This window comes from Ursus americanus, chromosome X (genome assembly GCF_024610735.1).
Source record: "Ursus americanus isolate L20-20 chromosome X, mUrsAme1.1.p, whole genome shotgun sequence".
Classification (NCBI taxonomy): domain Eukaryota; kingdom Metazoa; phylum Chordata; class Mammalia; order Carnivora; family Ursidae; genus Ursus; species Ursus americanus.
This window is the reverse complement of record NC_142164.1, coordinates 116,106,962-116,132,652: the sequence shown is the minus strand read 5'-3', so window position 1 is coordinate 116,132,652 and position 25,691 is coordinate 116,106,962. Positions and strand designations below refer to the sequence as shown.

Here is a 25,691-nt window from a genome sequence, read left to right as displayed (position 1 = left end):
ATCATGTTCAGCTGACTGTTCCTCCAGGCCTTTAGAAGGCAGTGTAATGGTGGTGGGTGTCTGGCTTTGTCCTCTTCCTGCTGCCCTGCAGCCCTCCCTGTGAATATTGTCTTGTGGCATTCCCCCCTTTATCTCCCCTGGACATACTGTCTCAGGTCCCACCATGGCCACAACTGGAAGTGGGGGTGGGGGTGGGGGGGAGGGTGGCATCCCTGTTTCCTGAGGCTTCTGCTGAGATGCCTTTTATCAGTCAGCATAGCCGTGACTCCAGGCGCACTCGGCCTCTTTCCGGGAATGAGCCGGCCCGTCATTGGCTGCAGTTCTTCAACTGTAGTTCCCAGGCGCCAGTGTTTCGATGGTCGTGGTGTAAAGCCACATAACCCTGGTATATGGAGGTGCCGCTCCGTACCCCACGAAAGAGCTGATTCCATCTAGAAGGGAATTTTCGGAGACGTGCTGCTGTGTGTTCTCTGAATGTGGTTGCCGTTATGATTTGTTTGAAATGGTGGGTACCCTTATTTGTTAATACATATATTTGGATAACCTGAATTCAGAAAAGTGACCAAATGGCTAGCACAGCTGGATGAGTTTTCATGGGGCAAATACAGGTGTGTGATTCGTCATCCACATCAAGAAATAGAACATTCCTGGGATACCTGGGGGGCTTAGTCGGTTAAACGTCTCACTTCAGCTCAGGTCGTGATCTCGGGGCCCTGGGATCCGAGAGTCTGCTTCTCCCTCTACTCCTCCCCACCAACCCTCTGCTTTCTCTCAGATAAAATTTTTTTTGGGGAAAAAAGATTGATTTATTAAAAAAAAGAAAGAGAGAGAGGGGGAGGGAGGGAGGGAACATTCCTGTCCACATGTTCTAGGCCCCAGAGCTGCCATTGGGCCTCGCCCCTAAAGGTACTCCTCTTAAATCTTCACACCGTAGATGACTTCAGTCTCTGTTTGACATTTATGCACATGGATCGCATATGTGTATTTGGGTCGAGCCGTTTCACTGTTCTGCAGAGTAGATGCATGTTCTTGCTTGGAGCTGTAGACACTTTCAGTTTCTCGCTGAACCACGGGGGTCTGTGTGTATGTGTGTGTGTTTCAGGGTACTTTTGAAAATTCTTAGTGGCTTTGACCTCCTCGTGGTCCCTTTTCATCTGTCCCCAGAGATTAGCCATCTTGAACACAGATTTGACATCTGTTGCCTCAGAGCTCATCCTGGCTGCTCTGTGGTTGGGGTCTGCCTTCCACAAAATTCATTGTTTTCCCACAGACACTGTGCAGCCAGTTCAGTCGAGCATTGAGATTCATGCTAACTGCTTCTGGGTTTCATTTCCTTTCATGGAATTTTATCCATGGAATCTGGACTCCAAGACACATCAACATCCCACTTTTCAGAGGGTGATCCGACTGTTGGAATATCGCCTTTCATCTGTTGGGTTTTGTCTTTTTGGCTTGTTAAAGCTGTTAAGTGTTCTTACTGTTCTGTGTTGAACTGGCTTCAGCTCATTATTCACGAAATCAGGCTGATCTCCTTGTAGAGTAAGGCTGGCATACCGGGATGGTAGCCGTCAAACCCGGGGGCAAGGAATGAGGCCCTTCACGGTTGGGGCTTCATTTTGCAGCATACGGTAAAGTGCTCAGGAGCGATGTTCATCTTAGGACTTTCAGGGCCCATGCCGGTCTCTGGATGAAATGCTCTGTCACAAAGGCTCCTGCAGTTTGGGGGCATCCAGAGACGTCGACGTCTGGTGAAAGGGGGAGGAAGGGGCTAGCAGAATAGCTAAGGCGATCTAGCGAGCATAAGTGACCAGCATCCGGCTGTATTCATTGCGCTGTTCCTAAGAATTGCATGGGATGAGCCTTGGCCAGTCCGGACGCACGAAGGATACTTAGGATTTGATTTATTCCGTATTCTTGTCCTCACGAGTGAGTTTGGAGCCTGCGTTCTGATGTCCTGCCAACACACTTGTGCTAGCTTCTGTACACAGCATTCCCCGGTCTCATTTAGTGGGGGCTGCTTCTTTCTAAGGATTTCGCCCCTTTGATTGCATCGTGTCCCAGTGGAATTAACTTTTAAAATGGTTTTTCTTTAATCCTTTGCATCTGTGGCTGCATTTCTCCTTACCCATAATGCAGGAGAGGAGCGGAAGACGGACTCTCTTATGGATTTGAGAAGCTTATGTCATCAGGGAGTTAATGCCACCTCTGCCTCGGAGCACATATGAGGATTCCGAGGGGGACCACACGCGCAGATTAACCGGTGCATTGCCAGGTCACAGGAGACCTCGGATTTGTGTCTTCTTCGTGGCTGTTGGCATGTTAGCGAAGTTGTCAGGTGTCTACTGAGACGTAAGTTCTAGGAGATACAAGTGTTTTGCATCAGGGTTATCAGGAAAGGAAAGAGAGAGACTGTAGGATATGTTTCATGTTTCACCACTAATTAGGTAAATGACCTTGAATGAGTTACTTCATATCTCTGAGCTGAATAAACTGTGCTTTGGCCAACTTTTGAGCCTCACGAATCTGTTCATCTCCAAGATAGGGTGTTGTAGGTACATGTCCAATGTTGTGGGGAGGTCTAATACTGCATGCCAGGAGCCCAGCCCGGTGTCACTGAGTGAGCCGTTCAGTGAAGGGTCTTGTGTGGTTACTCCTGGAACAGACCATTGATCTGCCTTGCTCACCTCAAGGGCCAGAGCAAATGACCATCCACTTAGACAGGACCATCCTCTGGGCAAGACATTTACCCAGTAGGACAGCTAACAATACATCCAGGCCCGGGCAGCTGTCTGTCCGTCCGTGTGTGTGTGTGTGTGTGTGTGTGTGTGTGTGTGTGTGTGTGAAAAATACAGAGCATGGGAGTACTGTGCAGCCTTCCCTCCCTGCCCCCCTAATCCTGGCTCATCTGCAGCTCTAAACCGTCCCAGGGTGGCTTTTCTTGGCAGCTGGTGTGAGAATGCTGCAAACCAAGCATACCTGAGCACCCAGGAAGCAGGGAATGTCCTGTGTACTTAAGCATGCATGCCAGAGGAGAGACTGGAGGGGCCCCCGGCAGGAATGGTCCTAATGGAGGCTACTCCTCACCCACCATCTCTCCTTCATCTTGTTGATCTTGTTCCCTCTGTGGCACTCACAGGTCGGTATCCGACTCTTGATTTTGGCTCAGGTCCTGATCTCAGGGTTCTGAGATCGAACCTCTTGTGGGGCTCACGCTCAGTGCAGAGTCTGCTTGAGGCTCTCTTCCCCCCTCCCTCGGCCCCTCTCTCAAGCTCCTGCTCACGTGCATTCTCTCTCTCTCTCTCTCAAATAAATCTTTTTTTAAAGATTACTTATTTACTTATTTGAGAGAGAGAGCGAGCGAGAGCACAAGCGGGGAGCGGCACGCAGAGGGAGAAGCAGACTCCCCGCTGAGCAGGGAGCCCGACGTGGGGCTCCATCCCAGGACCCTGCGATCATGACCTGAGCTGAAGGCAGACGCTTTACTGACTGAGCCACCCAGGTGCCCCGAAATAAATAAATCTTTAAAAAAAAGATCTTCATAACATTTGTGAATGCTTCACACGTGTGTTGCTCGTTGGTTTTTGGGTAAGTGAGGGTAAATGACAAGGGACTGCTAGTTACACAAGTGTTGGGTTATTTTCATGCACTTGTTTGTCCAGAAAGTATGTGAGTGCTGACCATCAGCCCGGCTCTGTACCAGGCGGCGTAGTCCAGGAAGACTTCCAGGGGGACGCGTTGGGTCTGATTTGGATTTATCACATGACCGTTTCATAATTGTCCCAAACTCCAGCAGTATATCGTGATTTCAGTTTTATGATTATCTAGTCCCAAGTCTTTCTAGAAGTCAATCCAAAATGAGGTCAACTTCAGAGGCCTGTCATGTAGAAACTGCCCGTTATGTACTCCAATGAGCACGTGGTTAAAAATCTCTTAGTAAGTGGGCACCTGGGTGCCTCAGGCAGTTAGGTGTCCGACTGTTGAGCTCAGCTCAGGCCTTGATCTCAGGATCCTGAGTTCAAGCTCTGCGTTGGAGCCTACTTAAAAAGAAAAAAAAAGTTACTAAAAAGACCTCTTATTAAGCTCAGAGGGATGTCTCACGTAAATCCCAGGGTTTTGTGTTTCATTGAATTAGATGTAGTCACATCAGCGAAGTGTTGTTGATACTAGTGTGTAACTGTCAATTAAGTTGGAAAATATACTTCTTTATTATGACAACTGAGTGCCTTTAATAAAGCTGTTAAAACCTAGGACTGTGTTTGCTTAGAGTGACGGAAGGGGGCTGCGTGCAGTGCACTGTAGTTCACCCTCCAGGGTTCTTTTGAGCTCTGTCACTTCTGGTTAGTTTTGTTTTGTTTTGTTTTGTTTTTAAGATTTTATTTATTTATTCATTTGACAGAGATAGAGACAGCCAGTGAGAGAGGGAACACAAGCAGGGGGAATGGGAGAGGAAGAAGCAGGCTCATAGCAGAGGAGCCCGATGTGAGGCTCGATCCCACAACGCCGGGATCACGCCCTGAGCCGAAGGCAGACGCTTAACCGCTGTGCCACCCAGGCACCCCTGGTTAGTTTTTTCCATGGCTGACTTGCCAACAGCCTCCTGAGTGTTTGTGAGAATAAATGACATCGATGGAACTTTGGTAGTCTTTTTGGGAATACTTTTTTTTTTTTATAAGATTTCATTTATTTATTTGACAGAGAGTGAGCGCAAGCAGGGGAAGCGTCAGCCAGAGGCAGAGGGAGAATCAGACTCCCCGCTGAGCGGGGAGCCTGATGTGGGGCTCGATCCTGGGACCCTGGGATCATGACCTGAGCCAAAGGCACACGCTTCACTGAATGAGCCACTCCGGTGACCCTGGTAGTATTTTAAACGTGGCTTCAGGCCATACAGTGAGTTATCACCTGCTTCTCAGCGACAGAGGGCTCACCATCCCCTCAGAAGCATACAGTGGACGTCAGTGCTCTTTGGTTTCCTGGCTCACGTTCCCCCTTCCTCATAGCACCCCCATTTCCTTATGAAAACCTCCCCATTGTTAGGTTTTGTCAGGAGGACCCTCCACTTGTCACCATTCCCTTCTGAGGGTCAAGCACGTCTCTTTGCTTGCTGCCCCGGTAGAGGCCTGGTAGCCTCGTGGTCTCTTTGCCAGTCTCCCCCCTCCGCCAATTAAACACTTACTTTGCAGTAACTGTAGATTCCTTTGCCAGTGTGAAAAGTCCCTGCTGGTAACACCTTGCAAAACTCTAGTAATGGTATCTTGACTGAGATATTGATGCAGACAGTCAAGATAGAGCACCTTTCCATCACCGTGAGGACCCGCACTGGTCTCGCTCCAACCCCATCCTACCCGCAAGCCCTAGCCACTGTTTCCATAATTTTAAAGTGTCACCTGAATGGAATCGTACAGTCGGTAAGCTTAGGATTGGCTGTTTTCGTGGAGCATGATTACCTGGAGATTCATACATGTTACTGGATCGAGACTCCACGGTATTGCTGAACACTAGTCCGTGCTCCTTCATGTGCATAATACATACTTGTTCATCTGTGTGATATGGATTCATGCAGTGCATCCTGACCAGTAGGTGTCTGCCCTGAGGCCATTGCTGACCTCCTGCTTTCCTCCCCTTCACTCTCTGGAACCTTTTTTTTTTTTTTTTAAAGATTTTATTTATTTATGAGACAGAGAGACAGCCAGCGAGAGAGGGAACACAAGCAGGGGGAGTGGGAGAGAAGAAGCAGGTTCCCAGTGGAGGAGCCCGATGTGGGACTCGATCCCGGAACACCGGGATCACGCCCTGAGCCGAAGGCAGACGCTTAACAACTGTGCTACCCAGGCGCCCCTGTTTGGAACCTTCTGGGGCAGTTCCCAGTCGTGTGGTTTCTGTGATTCCCTGTATCCTTGTAATAGATGCCACTTTGCTATTGAGAACCTGAGTATGTCAGAGCGTGAAATGATTGAGAGCACAGGGATTACCTGGTCAGATCAGCGCCTCTTGTGCTAACTGGCCGTCCAGCAGCTGGGGCTCAGAACCGTACTTGCCACACAGATGTTTGAGTTCCTCGCCTGTGCGTGCGTACGGAATTTTCCTGCACGGTCTCTGTGAAGACAGTGCTGTCACTTGGGTGCATGTGTAGAAATGTAGAAAGGTACAGAATTTCAGTGTGCTTACCCGTGCGTGCGTACAGAATTTTCCTGCACGGTCTCCAGTGCACGTGTAGAAATTTAGAAAGGTACAGAATTTCAGTGTGCTTACCCGTGCGTGCGTACAGAATTTTCCTGCACGGTCTCCAGTGCACGTGTAGAAATGTAGAAAGGTACAGAATTTCAGTGTGCTTACCCGCACGTGCGTACAGAATTTCCGTGGGCTCCGTCAACATACGTCTGCTTTCACTCGGGTTACACGGGCTTCTTTTAGCTTCTGCTCTGTGCTACCTCTGTCCTGCCTTTATAAGGATAAAAAGCTGAAAATCTTATTTTGTAGTAACCCTCTGTTAATTATTAAACGTTTAGCCTGGAATTAGAGCCTACAGTGTTCTCCAAGTGACTGGAGTCTGTTTTATCCCTTCTGCTTCTCGTTGTGAATTAACAGGAGTTCACTGTATTAGAGAAGAAGCCTGTCACTGCCTCATTCTGCTTCTTTAAGGAGTTATGGCCCAGTAGAAAGGGCCTGCTCATTAAATGCAGTCTCCGTGAAGATAGACAGCTGTTGGAATGCGGGGCATAACTGTCAGCTGGCCGAGCCATTAAGACCTTTTGTGAGGTTCGTGTCCATGAAAAGGCTCTGTGGCAGTCTGCAAAAACACCACGTTACCTCCCGACAACACATTCCACTAAAGATGACTAATTGCAGTATTCAGTTAACTGCACTTTTTTCCATGCTCTACCTTTTTTTTTTTTTTTTAAAGATTTTACTTGTTTATTTATGACAGAGAGAGAGAACACAAGCAGGGGGAGCGGGAGCGAGAGAAGCAGACTTCCTGCTGAGCAGGGAGCCGGATGCGGGACTTGATCCCAGACCCTGGGATCATGACCTGAGCCAAAGGCAGACGCTACACTGACTGAGCCACCCATGCCCCTCCCCACGCTCTGCTTTTAAGAAGGACCCCCCACCCTCCTCTCTGCCTTGGCAGCTCAAGTGGTCCCGAAGGTATTCCCTTCTGATGCCCCAGCCACCTGCCGGAGTTGTCCTGCTAAGGATCTGTCCTCCTTGTTGGCTTTTCTTAACATCTGGGGCTTAATTCTTACGACTACCACCACCTTACATGTCTCTTTGAGCTCGGTCTGTCAAAGGCTTGCTTTCTGTTCCACCCAATCTCCCCTGGGAACACACTTCACACCCAGTAATGCACAAATCTTCATGAACCGCAGTTTTCAAAACTGTTGAATTAGACCCATAGTAAGAATGGTTGTAGAACTGGAGTTTCGAGATTGGAAAGCCGAAAGAAATACAGTCAGGGTTGAACTGCTGGTTTTGATGGGTAAGGAAACAAAGGCCCAGAAAAGAGCAGTGCTTTGACCCAGGTGTGTTTTTGTATCTCTGGGGAAAGCTGGACATTTAAGCTCTTTCTTCAGTCCCTGGCACGTAGCCTGTGAGTTTGCAACAATGGATGATGTCACCCTATTTATCTGCCTTGCCCTGCACCCCTCCTGTCCCCCCTACCCCTGTTTACAATATAAAACAATCCAGGAAGTGTCTTTAAAGCTTTGGGAATGTACCTCTTGGGCTTTGCAGATGATTTCCTCTAAGAGAAAAGGAAAACCTGTTCTCATGTGATTGTTTCGTGGGCGCCCACAGACCTGACAGCACCAGCTCATAAGGGAGCCCCCCAGCCTTTTCTTGGTTGGGCAGGGAGAGATCCGTTATCCCACAGAGGGGCAGGGTGCACCCATCCTGCTGCCGGGACTCCAGAAGGCAGGTGGCCGGGGGAGGGGGGCTGCTGTGCATTCTTCAGAAAGCCCATGCTTGGGGCAGCCTGGTCATCTTCTGGAACCTTTAAGTCGCCGTGCCAGAAGGTCTTTGTGTCCGTCTTCATCGTAGTCTTTTCCTTGTGGCCAAAGGAAGATGTAGAAGTTTCCCAGGGCTGTCACAGCCAAGTACCGTCGACTGGTTGCTGGAAGCTGGATGGCGGCAACGAAGCTGTCAGCAAGGCCATGCTGCCCCGAAGCCTCGGAGGGGATGCTTCCTTGCTCTCTTCCAGTTTCTGGTGCTTCCGGGCATTTAAAATCATAGTTATAAACTGTCCACTCTTTTATAAAGAGAAAAAACATTTCTTTCTTATGTTCCGAATGTCAAATACAGTGACGAGAACCTTTGCCAGTTGTGTCGGATATTTTGGCTGTATTTGGGATCTGTCACTGTTATCTACGCCGACTTTGTTTTCCAGGTCCTTGGGCAGAGTTTTTTTATAGTCTGTCGTGGGAAATAGTTGCCTCCCTACTTTTTTGAACAGTGATTTAAAAATCCCAAGTAGTCCCATATCAGTCCTGACAGACAAATCCCTAGTTTACATCAAATCTTGTCCTAAAAGGACTGGATAAAGCACCAGAGACAAAAGGAAGCCAGGCTGCAGCTAGCTTTAAAGAAGTGACTTTGCTGGGATGCATGGGCGGCTCAGTCGGTGAAGCGTCTGCCTTTGGCTCAGGTCGTGATCCTGGGGTCCTGGGATTGAGTCCCGTAGTGGGCTCCTTGCCGGGCAGGGAGCCTGCTTCTCCCTCTGTCTGCTGCTCTCCCTGCTTGTGCTCTTGCGCTCTCTCTCTGACAAACAAATCATGAAAATAATTTTTTAAAGAAATGACTTTGCTGAGCTTTGCCATGTTGTGTTAAACCACGCAGACCCAGGAAGAAATGGTGACTTCTTCCATCCTCAACGTGTACAGCACCATGGGTGTGGTGGGGTTCTTGGCATCGCTGTGCCTTGCCTCTGCACAATTTTGCCTGTCATCAACGAAGCACCTAAAACTTACTCCGTGTTTTTAGTTTGCTGGCGAATAATTCAGTCTGTAACCTGCGAGAAAGTGGAGGTGGGCTACTAAGCAAATTCTGAGAGCTGGTAAAGGTTGCACGACCCCCAAACCTCAGCCACAAAGCTCCGAATGTACTTTACCTTGGCTGTGGGCTGTGGCACGGCTGTGTTGGGAAAATTAAGTCGTTTTATTTTGACTGTATTTTTTTTTTCTTAAGACCTAAGAATGCTTCTATTTTTTTCCCCCAAAGCTGTGAATGAACCCAGGAGAAATAAACAACATTAAGGATTGAAGATTTAGCCTGTGCGAGCTGGCTGCTGGAAAAAGTCAGCAAAGGGTTTCTGCTTTTGTGCAGTCTCATTACGATTGGAGGAGCTTATGTCTTCAATGTTTTTCCTTTCCGTGACTGAGAGGAGTTCCAAGTTAGATAATAGTTTGGCTATTTTGGTTTCATTCTAACTTCGGTTCACTGTGGAGAAATAATATTACTGATGAGATGAGGAATGTGTTTAGTGTAATAAAATCCTGCTCTCATGTAGTCCCATTGCATTTAAATAGTTTTTATAAGTATCAACCCCTCTTCCACACCATGGTTTTTTTGTTGATTTGTTTTGGTGTTTTTACAGTGCTTCATACCATTATTCTTTACCAGCAAGGAGTACAAGCATTAGATGAAGAGAAATGCAATGACTCCTCATACCTGCTAGAGTGTTTTTTTACCTTACTCTTAAATACAGACCTCAATAAGCAAGACATAGGTTTTCTTAGCATGTGTCTCAGACATAATAAACTATGCCCCTCAATAGCTTTTGTAATTAAAAAAAAAAAAATTTTTTTTTTTTTTTTGCTCTTTAGAACTATTCCGTTTGTTGATTTTCAAGTTACAAGAAAGGAAAATGATCTTTATTTATAAGGCGCTACAACTCACTCGAAAGCATCTGTGTCTGCTGGATAAATTGTTCTGCTTTTCTAAGGACTTGGCCCCAGGGGCTTTGCAGGGGTGCAGGCCACCGAGATGGTAGCGTTCGCGGTGCTGCACGCTCCGCTCCGGCCCGCGGCTGTCCGCGTCTCGGGCTCCGAGACTCTCTAGGTGTTTCTCTGCTGCGGCCTGTAGCTGACACCTGCTCCCGTCCCCTCTATCACAGCTGCTGCATGACCCCCCCTCCCTGCAGGAACACGTGGCTGTCCCCTCCTGGGGCTGATTCCGACTCTGGGGAGAGCAGGGCTTCTGGCCATCAGAGAGCGTCTGAGGTTAGCAGTGCGGGGAGGGCATGACCCTGAAAGATGCGGTCAGGCCTGCAGGACTTGGGACTTGAGAGAGGCTGAAAGGGGACGTGCAGGTAGGCACACTAGCAGAGTCCCAAGCAAAAGGACGTTCAGAAGACCGCGTGAGTGTGTAGTGTTCCCACGTGGTGCCACGGACTCTGACACAGAAGAGGTGGGTATGTCCGAGTAGGACGGGAATTACCCAAACCAGAGGCTGCCGTTGGGGCTTACGCGTATGTGACCTTTCAACATGTTTTTTTCTCTCACCTCATTTTTTTTTTATAAGATTTTATTTATTTATTTGACAGAGATAGAGACAGCCAGCGAGAGAGGGAACACAAGCAGGGGGAGTGGGAGAGGAAGAAGCAGGCTCATAGTGGAGGAGCCTGATGTGGGGCTCGATCCCACAACACCAGGATCACGCCCTGAGCCGAAGGGAGATGCTTAACCGCTGTGCCACCTAGGCGCCCCTCACCTCGTTTTTAAAAGCCAAGGACTGCCAGCCTTTGAGGACCTAGGGAAAGTACCCGTAAAAATCCAGGTGGTCCGGTTTAGGGCAAAAAAAAAAATCTCCCACTGAGTGCCGGTTTCCTCGGAGCTGCCCGTGGTAAGCCCTGGGTGGCAGGTGCCCCTTCAGAGGGGAGCGCCTGCCGCTTCCCTACGGACGTCATCCGGAGAGCTGCATCCTCTGTATGTGTGGCCCGTTCCTGACCTCATAAGCACTTGCTGTGCACCCCAGAGCTGCTCGTTCCCCCCGCTGCTTAGCTAGGTTCCGTGGCCTGGACCTTTGACACCTGTCTTTGTGTTTTCGGGCTGCTGTAATAAAAATACCACAGACTGGACAGCTTATGGACAGTTATTTCTCACAGCTCTGGAGGCCACAAGTCTAGGATCAACGTGGTGGCAGATAGGTATCTGGTGAGAGCCCCTTGCTGGTGTAGAGACAGCTGTCTTTCCACGGTGTCCTCCCAGGGTGGAAGGGGTGAGGGGGCTCAGTGGGGTCTCTGGTGTTCCAACACCAATCCCATTCCTGAGGGCTCCACCCTCCTGACCTAATCCCCCCTCACCCCCACAGTGTCCCACCTTGCAGTATCCCACCGGGGATTAGGTCTCCACATGTCAATTTGTGGAGGACAGAAACCTTCAGTCAATGGGAAGATCACTGAAAAGAAGAAAGCCCTTGTGATGGATGAGGTCACCCGTAGTTTCAGCAGTAAAAAGTCGAAGGCTTGCAGGGAGCTCCGCGTGTCCCGAGGGAAAGGTGAACATAAGTTTGGCCGGGTTCCCTCTGAGTCGCGCCTCTCTCGTCTTGCACAGCGGCGGGTTATCTAAAGGACTCAGCGCTGTGTCTTTGAAATCGCAGTAGGCTGGGCACGTCCATGAAAAATAAACAGCCATGTGTTCTCAAAACCAGGGACACTTTGTTCTCATGTCCAGCAGTTCCTCTTCCTGTTTCGTGATTGCCTATCAGCCCTTTCACATGGCTTTTCTACTTTGAACACTGCAACACTGAGCAATCCCAGCCATGTCTGTCTAACGGGCGCGGCAGTGCTCCCGCCGTTGGTGTTCAGAAGCTCTGGGAGAAGGCTGAGAGCCCGGGCAGCTTGGTGTGAAGCCTGCTTGGGGTGCTTTTGCTCCAGCCGCTCTTGCGATTTCTAAGACTGACCTGAAAGACCAGGGCTGCGGTGGGGTTTTCCTCCTGTGACCCTACACAAAGGCAGGGCCTTAGACAAAAACCTTGCGCTCTTCACCGACTGTCTTCCTCCCCGTTCACCCTTTGCAGAAATGTGGCCTAGGGGCGCCTGGGTGGCACAGCGGTTAAGCGTCTGCCTTCGGCTCAGGGCGTGATCCCGGCGTTATGGGATCGAGCCCCACGTCAGGCTCCTCCGCTGTGAGCCTGCTTCTTCCTCTCCCACTCCCCCTGCTTGTGTTCCCTCTCTCGCTGGCTGTCTCTCTCTGTCAAATAAATAAATAAAATCTTTAAGAAAAAAAAAAAGAAATGTGGCCTAGTGCCATGTGACAGACATTGGTATAGGAGGGAATAAGCACAGATCCCATCTGGGCTTTGTCCTCACGGACGTGCTGGTCTTGCTGTGGAGCTGGAAGCCTAAGCAGAGGACGGTCAACAGGGTTCGGAGCCGTGCTCGGCCATACACCCAGGATGTTCGGGAGGCCGGGAAGAGGGCGTGTGGTGCCGGGGTAGAGGAAACAGGGGCCTTGTGCGGGGTCGAGCCGGGCACAGTGAGTCCATGTTGGTGATGGGGTTGGGGGTGTGAATGGAGGGGACCCAGCCAACACAGCCCGCAGACAAGGACCGTTTTCTCCGGGGAGAAAGAACAAAGGCTTCTTAGTCGCGGCGGGTGTGTGATGTCGGGACAGGACTCCTGGTGCCCAGAACAAGGCCTGATTTGCATGGTAATGCTAGGCTGTATTAGACACAGTGGTTCCACCTGGCCCGCTGGGCCTTCTGTGTAGCTGCCAGGCACCGCAGAGACTTCTCTATGCGAGGCTGCCTGCTTCCTGCGCTGGGTGGGTTTTGCATGGCAGGAAATTACAATGAAATTTTGGAGGTGTCTTGTTTTTTTGTGTGTGTTCACGAGAGCTGTAATGGTTTTCTCGGGTACTTAATCCTTTCTCTAGAACAGTGGTTCTCAACTAAGGATGATTTCTTTTTTTTTTTTTTTTTTTTTTTTTTTTTGGTACCCAAGGGGACATTGAGTCATATCTGGAGACATTTTTAGGTGTGACGGTGTGACAGCTTGGGGTGCCGGATGCTACTGGCATTTAATACGAGGAGAGCAGGGATGCTTCTAATAAACATTTTGTGCCCAACGTAGCCTCGCACAACAAAGAATCATCCAGCCCCAAGCGTCAGCAGTGCTGAGGGAGAGAATTGGGACGTGAGATTGCACTGTTCGGCTGTCCCATGTTTTACTTTTTGGACATGTGGGCTGTTCCAGGGTGCGAGCTGTTATTGGTGGTGCCGGTTTGGACATTCTCGTATGGGTCTTTGACGTACAGACACGTTGCTGAGTTGCAGGGCATGCAGCCTGGCTTCCCGAGTGGGCCCAGCGTGCAGCAGGAGCAGGGACTGGGAGCAGCCCAAGTGTGCACTGGCAGATGGAAGAAGGAAGAGAAGACGGCACATCCGTGCAGTGGAACGTCGTCACACGCTGTAGCACGGGCGAATCTTGAGTCCTGTGAGCAGACCAAAGGACAGTACTCTATGACTCCACTTACACGAGGTGTCCAGAGCAGTCCGGTTCATGGAAGGAAAGAAAGAATGGTGGTTGCCAGGGGCGGGGGGAGAAGGGGAGCGGGGCATTGTTTGGGTGTACAGTCAGTTGTGCAGGATGAGGTGGTAGAGATCCGTTACGCACAATATGGTTCTACTTAACACTCCTGAACTGTGCACCTTCACCACGGCTGGGAGGGTAGATCGTGTGTGTGTGTGTGTGTGTGTGTGTGTGTGCGCACAGTGACACAGTTGCAAGTGCCACCCATTTTACTTTCGGGCACAGCGGTGCTGGAGGGGCAGTGCTGTGGTTCCATCCGCGTATGGGCTGCATGGAGCAGCTCTGCACGCTGGCACGGACCCTCCGTTTCCCGCCAGAGTGCGCTCGGGACACAGGCGCCACGAGCATCACAGACCAAGAAGATACCCTGAAGGAGTCCGAGCTTCTGTAGTTGTGGGAGAAAGTCTGCAAGGGCAGGCTGCGCAGGACGAGGGCCTCCGAGCATCCACGCCCATCCGGCTCAGGGAGCCTGAGAGAGGCAGGCCCTTCTGTGCGGCCAGCCCCCCATGGGCCTGAGCCAGGCATCCCCCTGTGCGCCGTGGGTCTCGGGATCCCAGCATGAAGAAGGGCGTGTGGAGCGATGGAATGGGAAGACACGCTGCAGCGTGTGGGGCCCTCGGCATCCGTCCCTGGCTGAGTGTGACCTCGTACAGACCCTTGTCAGCCGTAGAGAACACGGGTGCTGTATCGCCTCTGCCTCCCAGCCCTGGGCAGCTTCTTTCTACTGAAGAGCCATACACAGATGGAGATTCTAGAAAATGTAGTTCCCATTTTAACCAGGAGGACCCACCGCTGATGTCTAAGCTACAAACACCAGACTTCGACTTACGGTATCTGTTCAAAGGGACACCTGGGGAAATTCGTGTTCCTTTTTTTCCCTTTGCTTGATTACAAATCTGCACTATTTAAACCAGGAGGCGTTTCAAGAGGCATTTGTGTCTTACCCTGAGAACTTAACTACCACTTAAGTCAGGCTTTTTTTAAGTGGGGGAGATGTGGCCTGGTTTCTGCCTGATCCACTTAGGCTAAATTTTTGTAAAATACCCCATTTATATATTGCGACTTTTTCTACTTCAAAAGTTTTCTGTAATGCTATAACAGCTAAACAGGGGGGAAAGGAAACTTTAAGTTTAAAGGAAACGATAACATCTAGGTTAACTGAGCTTCAGGATTTTTTTTTTTCCAGGCAGCCTCATAAAAGGACTTAGAAACCAGTCTACCTCAGTAAATAGCTTGGAGCATTGTAAATGAAGCCTTCTCCCCGACCACGTCCGCCTTGCTGCCTCATGTTAAAATTGAGAAAGGGATCATTTGTCACTGAAGCCTAGGGGCGCCTGGGTGGCTCAGTCATTAAGTGTGTGCCTTCGGCTCAGGGCGTGATTCCAGGGTCCTGGGATCGAGCCCCACGTCAGGCTTCTCCGCTATGAGCCTGCTTCTTCCTCTCCCACTGCCCCTGCTTGTGTTCCCTCTCTCGCTGGCTGTCTCTATCTCTGTCGAATAAATAAATAAAATCTTTAAAAAAAAAAAAAAAAAGAGTCCAGAAGCCTAGCCAGCCAGTCCCACCTTGTACACTCACAAATTATAAGTGAAATAGTTTGACTATGCTTGTGTAACACTTTAGACCTTAAGAATGTTTTGAAATTTTTTTTAGGTGACAGAGACAAAAGTAAGTGACTTTCTCTAAATTGGGTAGTTAATAAGTAAGTGGTGGAGGCAAGTCTTACGTACTAGATCTCACACCTCCTCTTTTTTTTTTTTTTTAAAGATTTTATTTTTAAGTAATCTCTACACCCAGGGTGGGGCTCGAACTCGCAACCCTGAGGTCAAGAATCGCCCAGTCCCCTGATTGAGCCAGCCAGGCGCCCCTCGCCTTTGAGAAACCTTCCCTGATGCTCCTTGTCTCCCCCCCCCCCCACCTACCCACAGCATAATACAGTTTTGCTGCTCGGGCCCCATGCGTGTCCGTACTGCACTTGTCACCTGGAGTTTGTATCTGTCCAGGTCTGGTTCGGAGACAAACCGTGCCGTAACTTGAGCAGAAAACTCCTCCTATGAAGCAGGATTCAGCACGTTGGCCAGATACCAACACAGCATTCCGTCTCTGTCTTGTCGGTTGTGCGACGAGGAGCACGCGCCATAGGCTGTAAAGCCCACCAACCTTTAAACACTTATTACTGTATGGCTCCATTTTATAGAACGGTTTGCTGGGCCCCAGTGCAAAAAATTAACTAGTAACAGATAATTAGTCAGATTTACAAGTAATCACTCCTACCTGTCCCAGGAAAAAGGGAACTCTTAAAGAACGCACAGCAGGGCTGTAACGAGCAAGCTCTGCCTCCAGGACGGAGGAAGGGGGAGCTCAGGAAGCAGCCCATGCCTCCCGGCTGAGCCTCAGAGCTCCGTGGAGCGGATGTGCCTGCAGCCCGCTGACCGTGGGGACATTCACTGAGCCACACGGGGCTGGCCAGCCGCAGGCTGCCCCCCGCTGCTGTGCAGTCTCACCGGGGAGCTGGCCGGGCTGGTGACGTGCCTGTGGAAATGCCTCCTGGGAAGGCACTCGGGTGACGCTGCTGGGGCTCACTGGAACTTGCCAGGAAGCCACCGTGCTGCTGGGCGCTGCACATGACCGCCGTGTCCACGGGAGCAGGCCGAGAGGAGAGCAGGCTGGAATTACGAAGGGAAGGCCTGTCCTCCTCCCGTGTCCCTTCCGCGCCCTCCGCTGACCGTGCTCATCGCGGGGCCAGCCAGCAGAGCGGGAATGTGCACAGGGTCCCACTGCAGTGTCTCCGCATGGGGCTGTGAAGGGCGCATCTGGGGCCGAGGCGGCACGTTAGGCGAATGGCCGCAGCATTGGAATAAGTCGTTGACAAAGCCTTGTTTCTCCTCCTGGCTTGTAACCTCCCTGACATACGGTGGTGTTCAGAAAATGCTCCCTGAATGTCACTTTCCAGACACCCTTTCACAGACAGGCCTGTGTTCCCTGGAGTGCAGTGATGATGTGGTCAGATGCAGTCCTCATGCTCTAGAGCTTTTGCCCCGTCTGGAGGAGGCGCATACCTCAGGCCTTGCTCTGCCCCAGGCAGGCAGTGGAGCTGTGGCTCAGAATGAATGCTCCTCTGGTACGCCATCCAGCTGGCCTCCCTGATACAAACCCCCTCCCTTCCCTGTTCCTCCGTGAGCGGTCCTCCTTTTTTCTGTTTAGACCCCTGGCTGCTAAATGCCGCCTCCAGATCTCATCCGGCTCTTCTGATGGACTTTTCCCTAGAGATCTGTGTTGGCCATGTGCCCCCTTAGAACACGGGTTCATCACCCAGTCCCCTCTTCCTTCCATGCATCTCATCGGCCTAGCTCTGTCCCTTCAGCTGCCGTGGTCCCTCTGTCCGGGCCACATCTGCCTTTCCTTGTGATAGGGCCTCATGTGACAAACATTCCTGTTAGAGAGGCTAAAAGGAGTATGTGAAAATCTTCAGAGCAGACCCTCATGTTCCTGAAAGCCTTGAACGAAACACCAGTTTGCTCATTTGCGTCCAAAGCCTATGAGGTGCACTGTGGTTTATTTGCTTAGTTTTGGGGAGGCATTGTTTTATCTTTTCTCTTGCTTTTTGATTTAGGTTCTCATCTATGAGGAAAAGAGTTTTTTCTTTCACCACTAAGATTTTATTGGCGGTTTAGATGATGCGTACATGGACATTTCATTTCGTACACCTTTTAACATAGATAACCAAAGATCTAAAAAGCTGTAGTCCATGATTCTTTCCTGAACTGTTGTTCTGGTGACTTTCGAGCTTAAAATGTGGAGGCAGATTTTCCTTCAGAAGATATCGAGTACCAGTATGTTCTGTGTTGATAATTGTTCAGTCACAGATCCCGCTCATTCACAATTCACAATTTACTCTCCTTAATGCATGTTCAGATTGTCAGGTTTTCAAGGCACGTTGACAAAGTGTTGAGGGAAGCTGCACTAGCGTGCTCAGGGACTGTGAGAGCCAGGATCAGGGAACGGTTTTCTTCAGGAAATGTGGGGATAGAAGCAACCTCCAATGTTCAGGACACATTAAATACACAACCGTGACTCCAAATTGCCGTGTCGTATGCTTTTATTGGCCATGAAAACTGCTCCCCCACCCATGGAATGTCAAGTTGACCCCCAGACAGCCACAGCCTTCTGGGGTTCAGTATCGCACTCTTGTCTGGTTGTACCAAAAAAGAGGCAGCAAATGATTTCACCTCTTAAACAAACAAACATTTACACCTAACTTGGATGAGGTGGCATTCCCACCTTAAAAATATTCATAGAGCCCCAACTAGGGGCACCTGGGTACCTCAGTCAGTTGAGTGTCTGACTCTTGGTTTCAGCTCGGGCTGTGATGTCAAGGTCGTGAGACTGAGCCCCGTGTAGGGTTCTCTGCTTAGCACAGAGTCTGCTCGATGTTCTCTCTCTCGGTCTCCCCCTCTGCCCCTCCCCCCACTTGCACAGGATTGAACACTTTCTCTAAAATAAATTAATCTTAAGAAAATATTCCTAGGGCTACTCAAAAGCTTACATTTCCAGAATAGCAATGAGATCGTCCTCTGGATTGTCCTAGGAGACAGGGCCCACCAGTAAGACACGGGGGTATGATCTTAGACTGGTCTTCCTCCATTTCTCCTTCTCTAGAGGCTGGACTCTCCTCAAGCTTTAGTTTCTTCATTTCCTGTAGGTAGATCTTTAGTTTCTTGGTTAGCCCCTCCAGCCTGGTTTCCCTTGTGTTGGCACTTTTTTGTTTGAAGGGTTTTACTTCGTTTCCACTTTAGCGGGAGCAGGGGTAGCCGACAACTTGCGGATCTCCTCTGAGGCTCCCTCACTACCCATCTACCTGAGTTGCCCTTTCTTCTGGGCAAAAATCTTGGGCATTGGAGAGGCTGCCAGCCAGTGCCAAGATGCTGGAGAGAAGGAGCCGTCTGGAAGCTGGGCTGCCTGGCTGGTATGGCTCCTCCCGCCGCAGCGGGGAGCTGGTAATGATGACTTGTGAAAGTCTCCACACATCTAGGTGGAAGTTTCCAGTTTCCAATGGGCTTCTCTGTTACCAAAGATACACACTCAGATTATTGCACAACTTGATACTTCCCCTGGGTGAGTCAGCTTTCCTTTCTGAAGCAACTGGGCTCGAGGAGAATGAGTAAAATATTCAAATTAAGCAAGCTGAAGCAGTAACTTCGGGGATTTTCCTGTCTAACAGAAGCCATTGCTTTGTCATGGAGTGCCTGTTGTCTGGACAGTGAAGCATTCTTGAGATGGAACTGATAAATCACAGGTGTGATTCATGGCCTTTGAAATAGGATATTGGTCTTAATGTTCTTCTTTCATTTTTATCTCTGGTCATTGTGATTTTCTGAATTACTGGAGTTGAACACCTCGGCACCACTGGCCTCATTCTTCTTTTGGTCTGTCGCGTCATCTCCAACCACATCGTGAGGCCTTCCCTTACAGCTTCTAGAGTCCTTGCTCACGTTCGTTCTCTGCCCTGTGTTGCTGGGAGCCCTTGTTTCTATTCAGTGCCAAGATGGAGTCAAGGATCTTCGTCCTTGCCGTTTCATTCTTGGGCAGGAGAAACTCATTTTGCGTCTGCCTACAAGATGAATCTTCCATTAGTATTTGCTTGAATAATGTCACTTCCCTGCTTCCACGCCCTACCTTCTCTGGGCCCCCACTGTCTACAGGATATTGTCCAGATTCTGATTCAAGGTCAAGTTCCTAATCTTCCCCCTTCTGGCCTTATCTTCAAACACTCCCTTGTGAGAGCTTTACACCCTGCCAGGCTGACATTCCTCGGACGCGCCTGGGCTTCCTGCCTCTGCCCCTGTCTTCACGTCAGGACCCCACTTTGGAATGTCCTCCCCCATCCACGCTCCTCCTTTCAAGTTGTGTTTGTGGCCCTTCCTATTTGTGAAACCTCATTTCCTCCCCTGAGACAGAGGTGAACGTTGCCCCTCGCATTCCCACCGCACTAGACGAGAGGCGTTTCGGTCTGCCACCAGACTCGACTCGTTTGCCTCGGTGGGCCTTCATTCTCTATCATCTGTTACGCCCCTTCACTGAAGTACGAAAACTTTGTTCCAAAAAGACTCTCCTTAACTGTTTCCCTCCCTGCTGTATCCAGCCAGAACATTTCCCTAAGAAGGATAAGATGTTCTGCACATGGTGGGACATCTGAGTCTTCCCTGGGACTGCGGCCGTGAGTCCGCCACATGGAATGCAGGTTGATAACTCAAGGTGTGGAGTATGTGGCCTGGCGTGGGCACTTGGGGCTTTCATTCTGTGCGTGGGAAGGGCGTGGCACATGGGCCTGCAGCGTGGGCATGGAATGATTTGTCTCTGCCTGCCTGCCTGCCACTTTGCACGGGGACTTTTCTGAGTTGGAGCCAGGGACCTCAGGACCTTTTCCCGACTGCTGGCGGCCGGAACTGCCCTGCGGGTGGCCCCGGTGTCCCACAGACGTTCGGCAGCTGCCTCGGCTGGGTAACAGTGCCCCGCGCCGTGACTGAGTGGTCGATGCCGCACGTGTGATGCACTGTCAGATCCCAGCCCCCAGCGTCCCTATCGTCCAGGGGAGCGCGCACGTCTGCTGTATTCTTCAGCACGTTGAAGCCTAATGAATCCCACCTAAGGGGACATGTTTGGGGGCGGTGGGGGAGTATAGAATGGAAGTGTTCACTGCTGCTTTTTGTTTTATGGCTACTTTCCCTGTAAGCACAATAAATTTCAAAGAGAAGCTTTCTCCTGGCAGGGAAGCCAAGGGGTGGTTATAAACCCAGCTACTTTATCTCCCAAACCCAGACCCGTCATTTTCTGGGAAGTGTAGGTGGAGTGTGGTCAGGACCAGGCAGAAGGTTGTTTTGCAATGCAGTCCTCATTTATAGAGGACAAACTTTAGGAGTCTTCACCGGTGAGAAGGCATCACAAGATCTTCGTGGTGAGGCCAGACTAGATGACAGTGTCTCCCAAGAGTCTCACAGAGTTTGTTCATAGAGGGGTTTGTGGGGATGAGACTGAAAAACCCACCCAGTGGGAGCCGAGCCGCACCCCGTGATGTGTCCCCTCCAGGGCGTGCTGCCTTCAGCTGCCCTACGACCCTGCACGGCGTTCATCCTAGTGGTTTTCCCTCAAGACTGTCTTGTGATACCCCAATTCGGTGGCAGTCATGGTAGGGAGGACCCTGCCGCTCACGCTTGTAGCGGGTCAGAATCCTCTTGTCGTTAGATACTCAGGAATGTGTGATTACTCTAAATGTACATAACACAGAACTTGACCATTTTAACCACTTTCAAGAGTGCGCTCCATGATACGAAATTCGCATACTGCAACCATTAACCGTTGTTCCAAAGGTTCCATCTTCCCAAACTGAAATTCTGTACCCACCAAACCATAATGCCCACTCCCCCAGCCCCTGCTGACCTTTATTCTGTGTGCTGTCTCTGTGAATTGGCCTCTTCTAGGTCCCCCATATGAATCACACAGTCCCTGTCTTTCTGTGGTGGCATATTTCACTGCATGTCACGTCCTCAAGGTCCATCCATGTGGTAGCAGGTGTCAGAACATCCTTTCTTTTTAAGGCTGACCTACATTCCATTGTATGGATGGACCACATTTTCATTATGCATTTACTTCTTCATGGGCATTTGAGTTGTTTCCACTTGGAATGCATAACCGTTGACAGGTGAAAACAAAATTCTTTTTTTTTTTTAAAGATTTTATTTATTTATTTGACAGAGAGAGAGACAGCCAGTGAGAGAGGGAACACAAGCAGGGGGAGTGGGAGAGGAAGAAGCAGGCTCTCAGCGGAGGAGCCCGATGTGGGGCTCGATCCCAGAACGCCGGGATCACGCCCTGAGCCGAAGGCACATGCTTAACGACTGCGCCACCCAGGCGCCCCCTGAAAACAAAATTCTGTCCTGAGAAATCGGTGATGGAATGATTCGTACTTTGTAAATGTGCATTTCTGAAACCATTCAAAATACAGGCCAGGGCGCCTGGGTGGCTCAGTGGGTGAAGCGTCTGCCTTCGGCTCAGGTCATGATCCCACGGTCCTGGGATCGAGCCCTGCATTCGGCTCCCTGCTCAGCGGGGGGTCTGCTTCTCCCTCTCCCTCTTCTGTGTACATGCACTCTCCCTCTCTGTCTCAAATAAATAAAATATTTTTTAAAAACGCAAAAGCTCAGGCCCTACCCTGGACCTGCTGATCAGATCTGCATTTTAAACCCTGGGAGATTTGTCTGCACATTACAGTTTGAGAAGCGTTGGTCTCTGAAGCCTAGAAATGTCCTCAGAGCAGGAACTCCACCTTGCAAGACCCACCGTCTCCCACACGATCTACCAAGTTGTGTGTGCACAGTACTTGCTCAATAGCTACCTATTAAAGAGTAAATACCAACTCTGAACTCCCCCATGTGATGGCCTTTTCGTACTCACTCACCCCACCAAAGCATTTAACTGCTAGTATTTAGGCAGTAGTTACTAGGTGCAGACCTAAGTTACGGCCTGCATGCCTTCTTGCTGTGTTCTAGATTTTGCCCTTATAATCGTATTATACTCGATGCTTGGGAAGCGGGGAGGGAGGAGATGAAACGGATCCAGGCGCTCCTGGAAGGACTGCCACCTGCCTAGAGAGCTGCAGCCCTCAGGTCCCTGTGTGGGGGGCAGGTGCTGTGGACCCAGGTAGTGACCCCAGCTGGAGCGTTGGTAAGCGTCCCCTGGGGCTTTCCCTACCCCACCAGCTTCGCCCGCCCTCCTTGGCAGTGTGCACTCTGATGGTGGCGGTGGTGATGGCGGCTTCTTCGACGCTCACGCTTCCTCCTTTATCCCCTGCCCTTTCACCGGCCCCTGTTCTGCCAAAGCTCTAATTACTGGGGACCCAGGGTTTCCTTCTCTGTGGTTGTCTGCCCGTGGCTCTGTCTTCCGTTTAGGTAGTATCCTTCAGTCTCCCCACCCCTCTCGTCCTTAAATATCTTGTGCCGGGGGTCTCTCCATGTGTAGGCCACCTGTCCCTGGGAGCTGTCCTCCCGCTGCCAGCTGCCCACTGCCCCCTCCACCAGGAGGCCCCTTGGCCTCTCCCATGGGGCACGTCAAAACCCACGCTCTCCACCGCGTGTTACCTGCACCTTGCCACGACATGGCCGAGGCTGTAATCTTGGGCGGGTGGAAACTTACTTAGAATCTGTCTGTTATTATGTTGGGATAAAATTGTCTAGACTTTTGAAACCAGTTATTAACAAAAATATGAAGCAATCCATTCAGTGAGGAGTAGTCATTTAGTTTTGTTGATGGTGTTGACTTGCAATGAATAATTGCTTTGTGAACCGAAGAGTTCAGCTGCCTTGGATCTAGGTGGAGGTTTTGGGGAAATACCATGCATTTGCAGAACCGAGGCATCATCAGTCGCTTAGTACCCAGCTTTTTAGCTACAGAGGGAAAATGTACTGCTCTAGCACCTTGTGAGGGCTTTGGAAGTAATTCTTAGCTTAGCCATGGCAAGCAGTCGAGCCGTGAACTTGTAAACTGTACACAGATAGGCTCGTAACCGTTAAACTTTTCTCGCTAGTTTTCCTAGCAGTTTGTAAAGATAATAGCTTTTTCGTATAACTTCGGGGTTGGCAAACTTGTTTTTGTAACAAGCCAAGTAGTAAATATTTTTGGCTTTGTGGGCCAGAATGCTCAGTTCTGTCCTGTAGCAGTAGGTAAACAAGTGGGTGTGGTTGTATTCCAGTAAAATGTTATTTACTGGGAAAAAAAAAAGGGCAGCTGGCTGGGTTTAGCTCATGGGCCATAGCGTGCCAAGCACTAGTACAGAAAGCGGGGTGGGTTAGTTGCTGCTGAGTCGATCATTCGTGTATCAGAAAAACTAGGATTAAAGCTCAAGATGTCTCAGGATTAAAGTTATCAGATGGGCAACATTCAAGCTTTTCATGAGTCAGGACGTGTTCATACATACGTGTGTAGCACAGAGTCGTGAATGCCATAATATGCACGGTGTGGCATAGTCTATTAGGGCTGTAATCAAAGAAGTTGTTAAGTGTTAGGGATGTGGAGGAATTGGAGCATTCGTACGCAGATGGCCTGTAAAATTGTGCAGCGCTAGGGGACAGCCTGACAGCTCCTCGAGCCCTCACCACACTCGCTCTATGACCCAGCAGCGTCATTGCTAGGTGCAGACCCACGGGAAATGAAGACGCATGCTCACACAGAAACTTGAACACCCGTGTTCGTAGCAGCATAATAGCCGGAAAGGAAAAACTCCAGTATCCAGCAGCTGACGAATGGAGAATGAAACGTGGTATTCCATACGACGGAATATCATTCAGCCATAAAAAGGAATCAGGTTCTGACAGGTGCTACCGCATGGATGAGCCTTGAAACGTTATGCTGAGTGAAAAGAAGTCAGTCACAAAATGTCACACGTTGTAGAGTTCTTTTTTTTTTTTTTTTTTTGAGATTTTATTTCTTTATTTTTGCAAGAGAGAGAGAGCAAGCATGGGGGACGAGGAAGAGGGGCCGAGGAAGAAGCAGGCTCCCTGCTGAGCAAGGAGCCCAATGCGGGACTCGATCGCAGGACCCTGAGATCATGACCTGAGCCGAAAGCAGATGCTTCACCGACTGAGCCGCCCACGTGTCCTGTAGGATTCTTTTTATGTGAACTGTCCAGTACAGACGAATACATATAGACAGGTAGTAGGCTAGTGGGTGCCGGGGCTGGAGGGGATCGGGAAGTGACTGCCCACGGCTACCAGGTTTCTTCTAGGCTTAGGGAAGTGTCCTGAAACGGGACGTGATGCTTGCACAGTTCTGTGAGTGTACTAAGTAGCCATTCAGTTGTACATTTATATGGGTGAGCTTTGTGGTATTTGAATTCTGTCTCAATCAAGCAGTTACAAACATCTAGGTATGGGATTAATGTTATGAGAACTAGTAAATAACGGAAACCGTCCTTAGTGTTGGGATGAAGGAGATCCAGAAGGCAAACCCGTATTTTTGGATTCGCTGTTTCGGGTCGTGACTGTTTCTGAGCACTCATGCTCTTTTCTGTTCCCTTGGTGAATGGTAGCCCTCATCTGCCCCTGCAGAGGCCATCCCAAGTAAGAATCAGTGCAGCCTCAGGGCCCCGGAGGGGTCCAGGCTGATCCCAGAGCCCGTCCTGGAACCTGTGGGTTTAGAAGCTCATGAGACGTGCTTCTCTGTTCCAGATTGAAGAAGGAAGTAAAGCTGCGGAGGTGGACAAGTTACTGGCTGGGGACGAGATCGTCGGCATCAACGACATTGGTCTCTCGGGGTTTAGACAGGAAGCGATTTGCCTGGTGAAGGGGTCTCATAAAACCCTGAAGCTGGTGGTGAAAAGGTAAGACCCATGCCTCATGCCATCTTTACAAAGATAAGTGAGTGAAAAAGCAGAATGTGAAGCGGCTTGGCTGGTCTGTGTCCCTGCAAGCAATCCCAATTTGAACTTGCGGGGGGGGGGGGTGCACCTAAAATTCTATTTCTTGGCCAAGTATGAAGCGTGTGTGCACACGTAGAATTCTATCTCTTGGCCAAGGATGAATCCGGCATCAAAAACTTAAAAGATACCTTCTTGTATTGCTACGGATTGTTCATGTGATTTATGAAGTGAATTTGAAGTCTCTTCTCTTCAGCGGTATGTAAATCATTAACAGAGAGCTGGGCTCAGGTTCCAAATGAAGTGTTGTTCCTACTGTTTCCACAAGGTGGCAGGCTTCCTTCTGCGTTTGCATTTTTTATGCTAAAATAGGGCGTGACTGCACCCAGACCTTAAGTTTCCAGGGCTGGCCTGAGATCTGCAGGGGAGCAAGCTGCCTGTTCCTAGAAATCAGATTGCCGATGGAAGTTTGGAGGACCTTAAGAGGTTAGAAAAGCGGGATTAGGAATGTGATGCTTTAAGACCCGGGAGCTAGCACAGTACTCCTGGAGCCCCGTAAAGGTACTTGGGATTTGTTGTCTTCTTTTGGGACTATTTCTCCACCTTGCATTTTGTAGGTTGGCTAATTCATAGTAAAGTGTTTGCGTGTGTGTGTGTGTGTGTGTGTCCCGTTTTTTTGATACAATTAGTACAATCTTTGCAAACTTGGCTGTAAATTTTTTTAAATAGAGTCAAACATTTACTTCAGTTTTTAATACATACTT

General features: G+C 49.8%; 1 protein-coding gene across 3 annotated transcripts in view; it reads left to right on the top strand.

The window, feature by feature from the left end:
• Nucleotides 1–25,691, top strand: part of SHROOM2 (shroom family member 2) — a 136,369-nt gene that overhangs the window by 38,066 nt on the left and 72,612 nt on the right. For all 3 annotated transcript variants that reach the window (XM_045813650.2, XM_045813652.2, XM_045813649.2), the window contains exon 2: nt 24,740–24,891. In XM_045813650.2, coding sequence (XP_045669606.2) covers nt 24,740–24,891 — 152 coding nt within the window. The remainder of the gene's footprint in view (nt 1–24,739; nt 24,892–25,691) is intronic.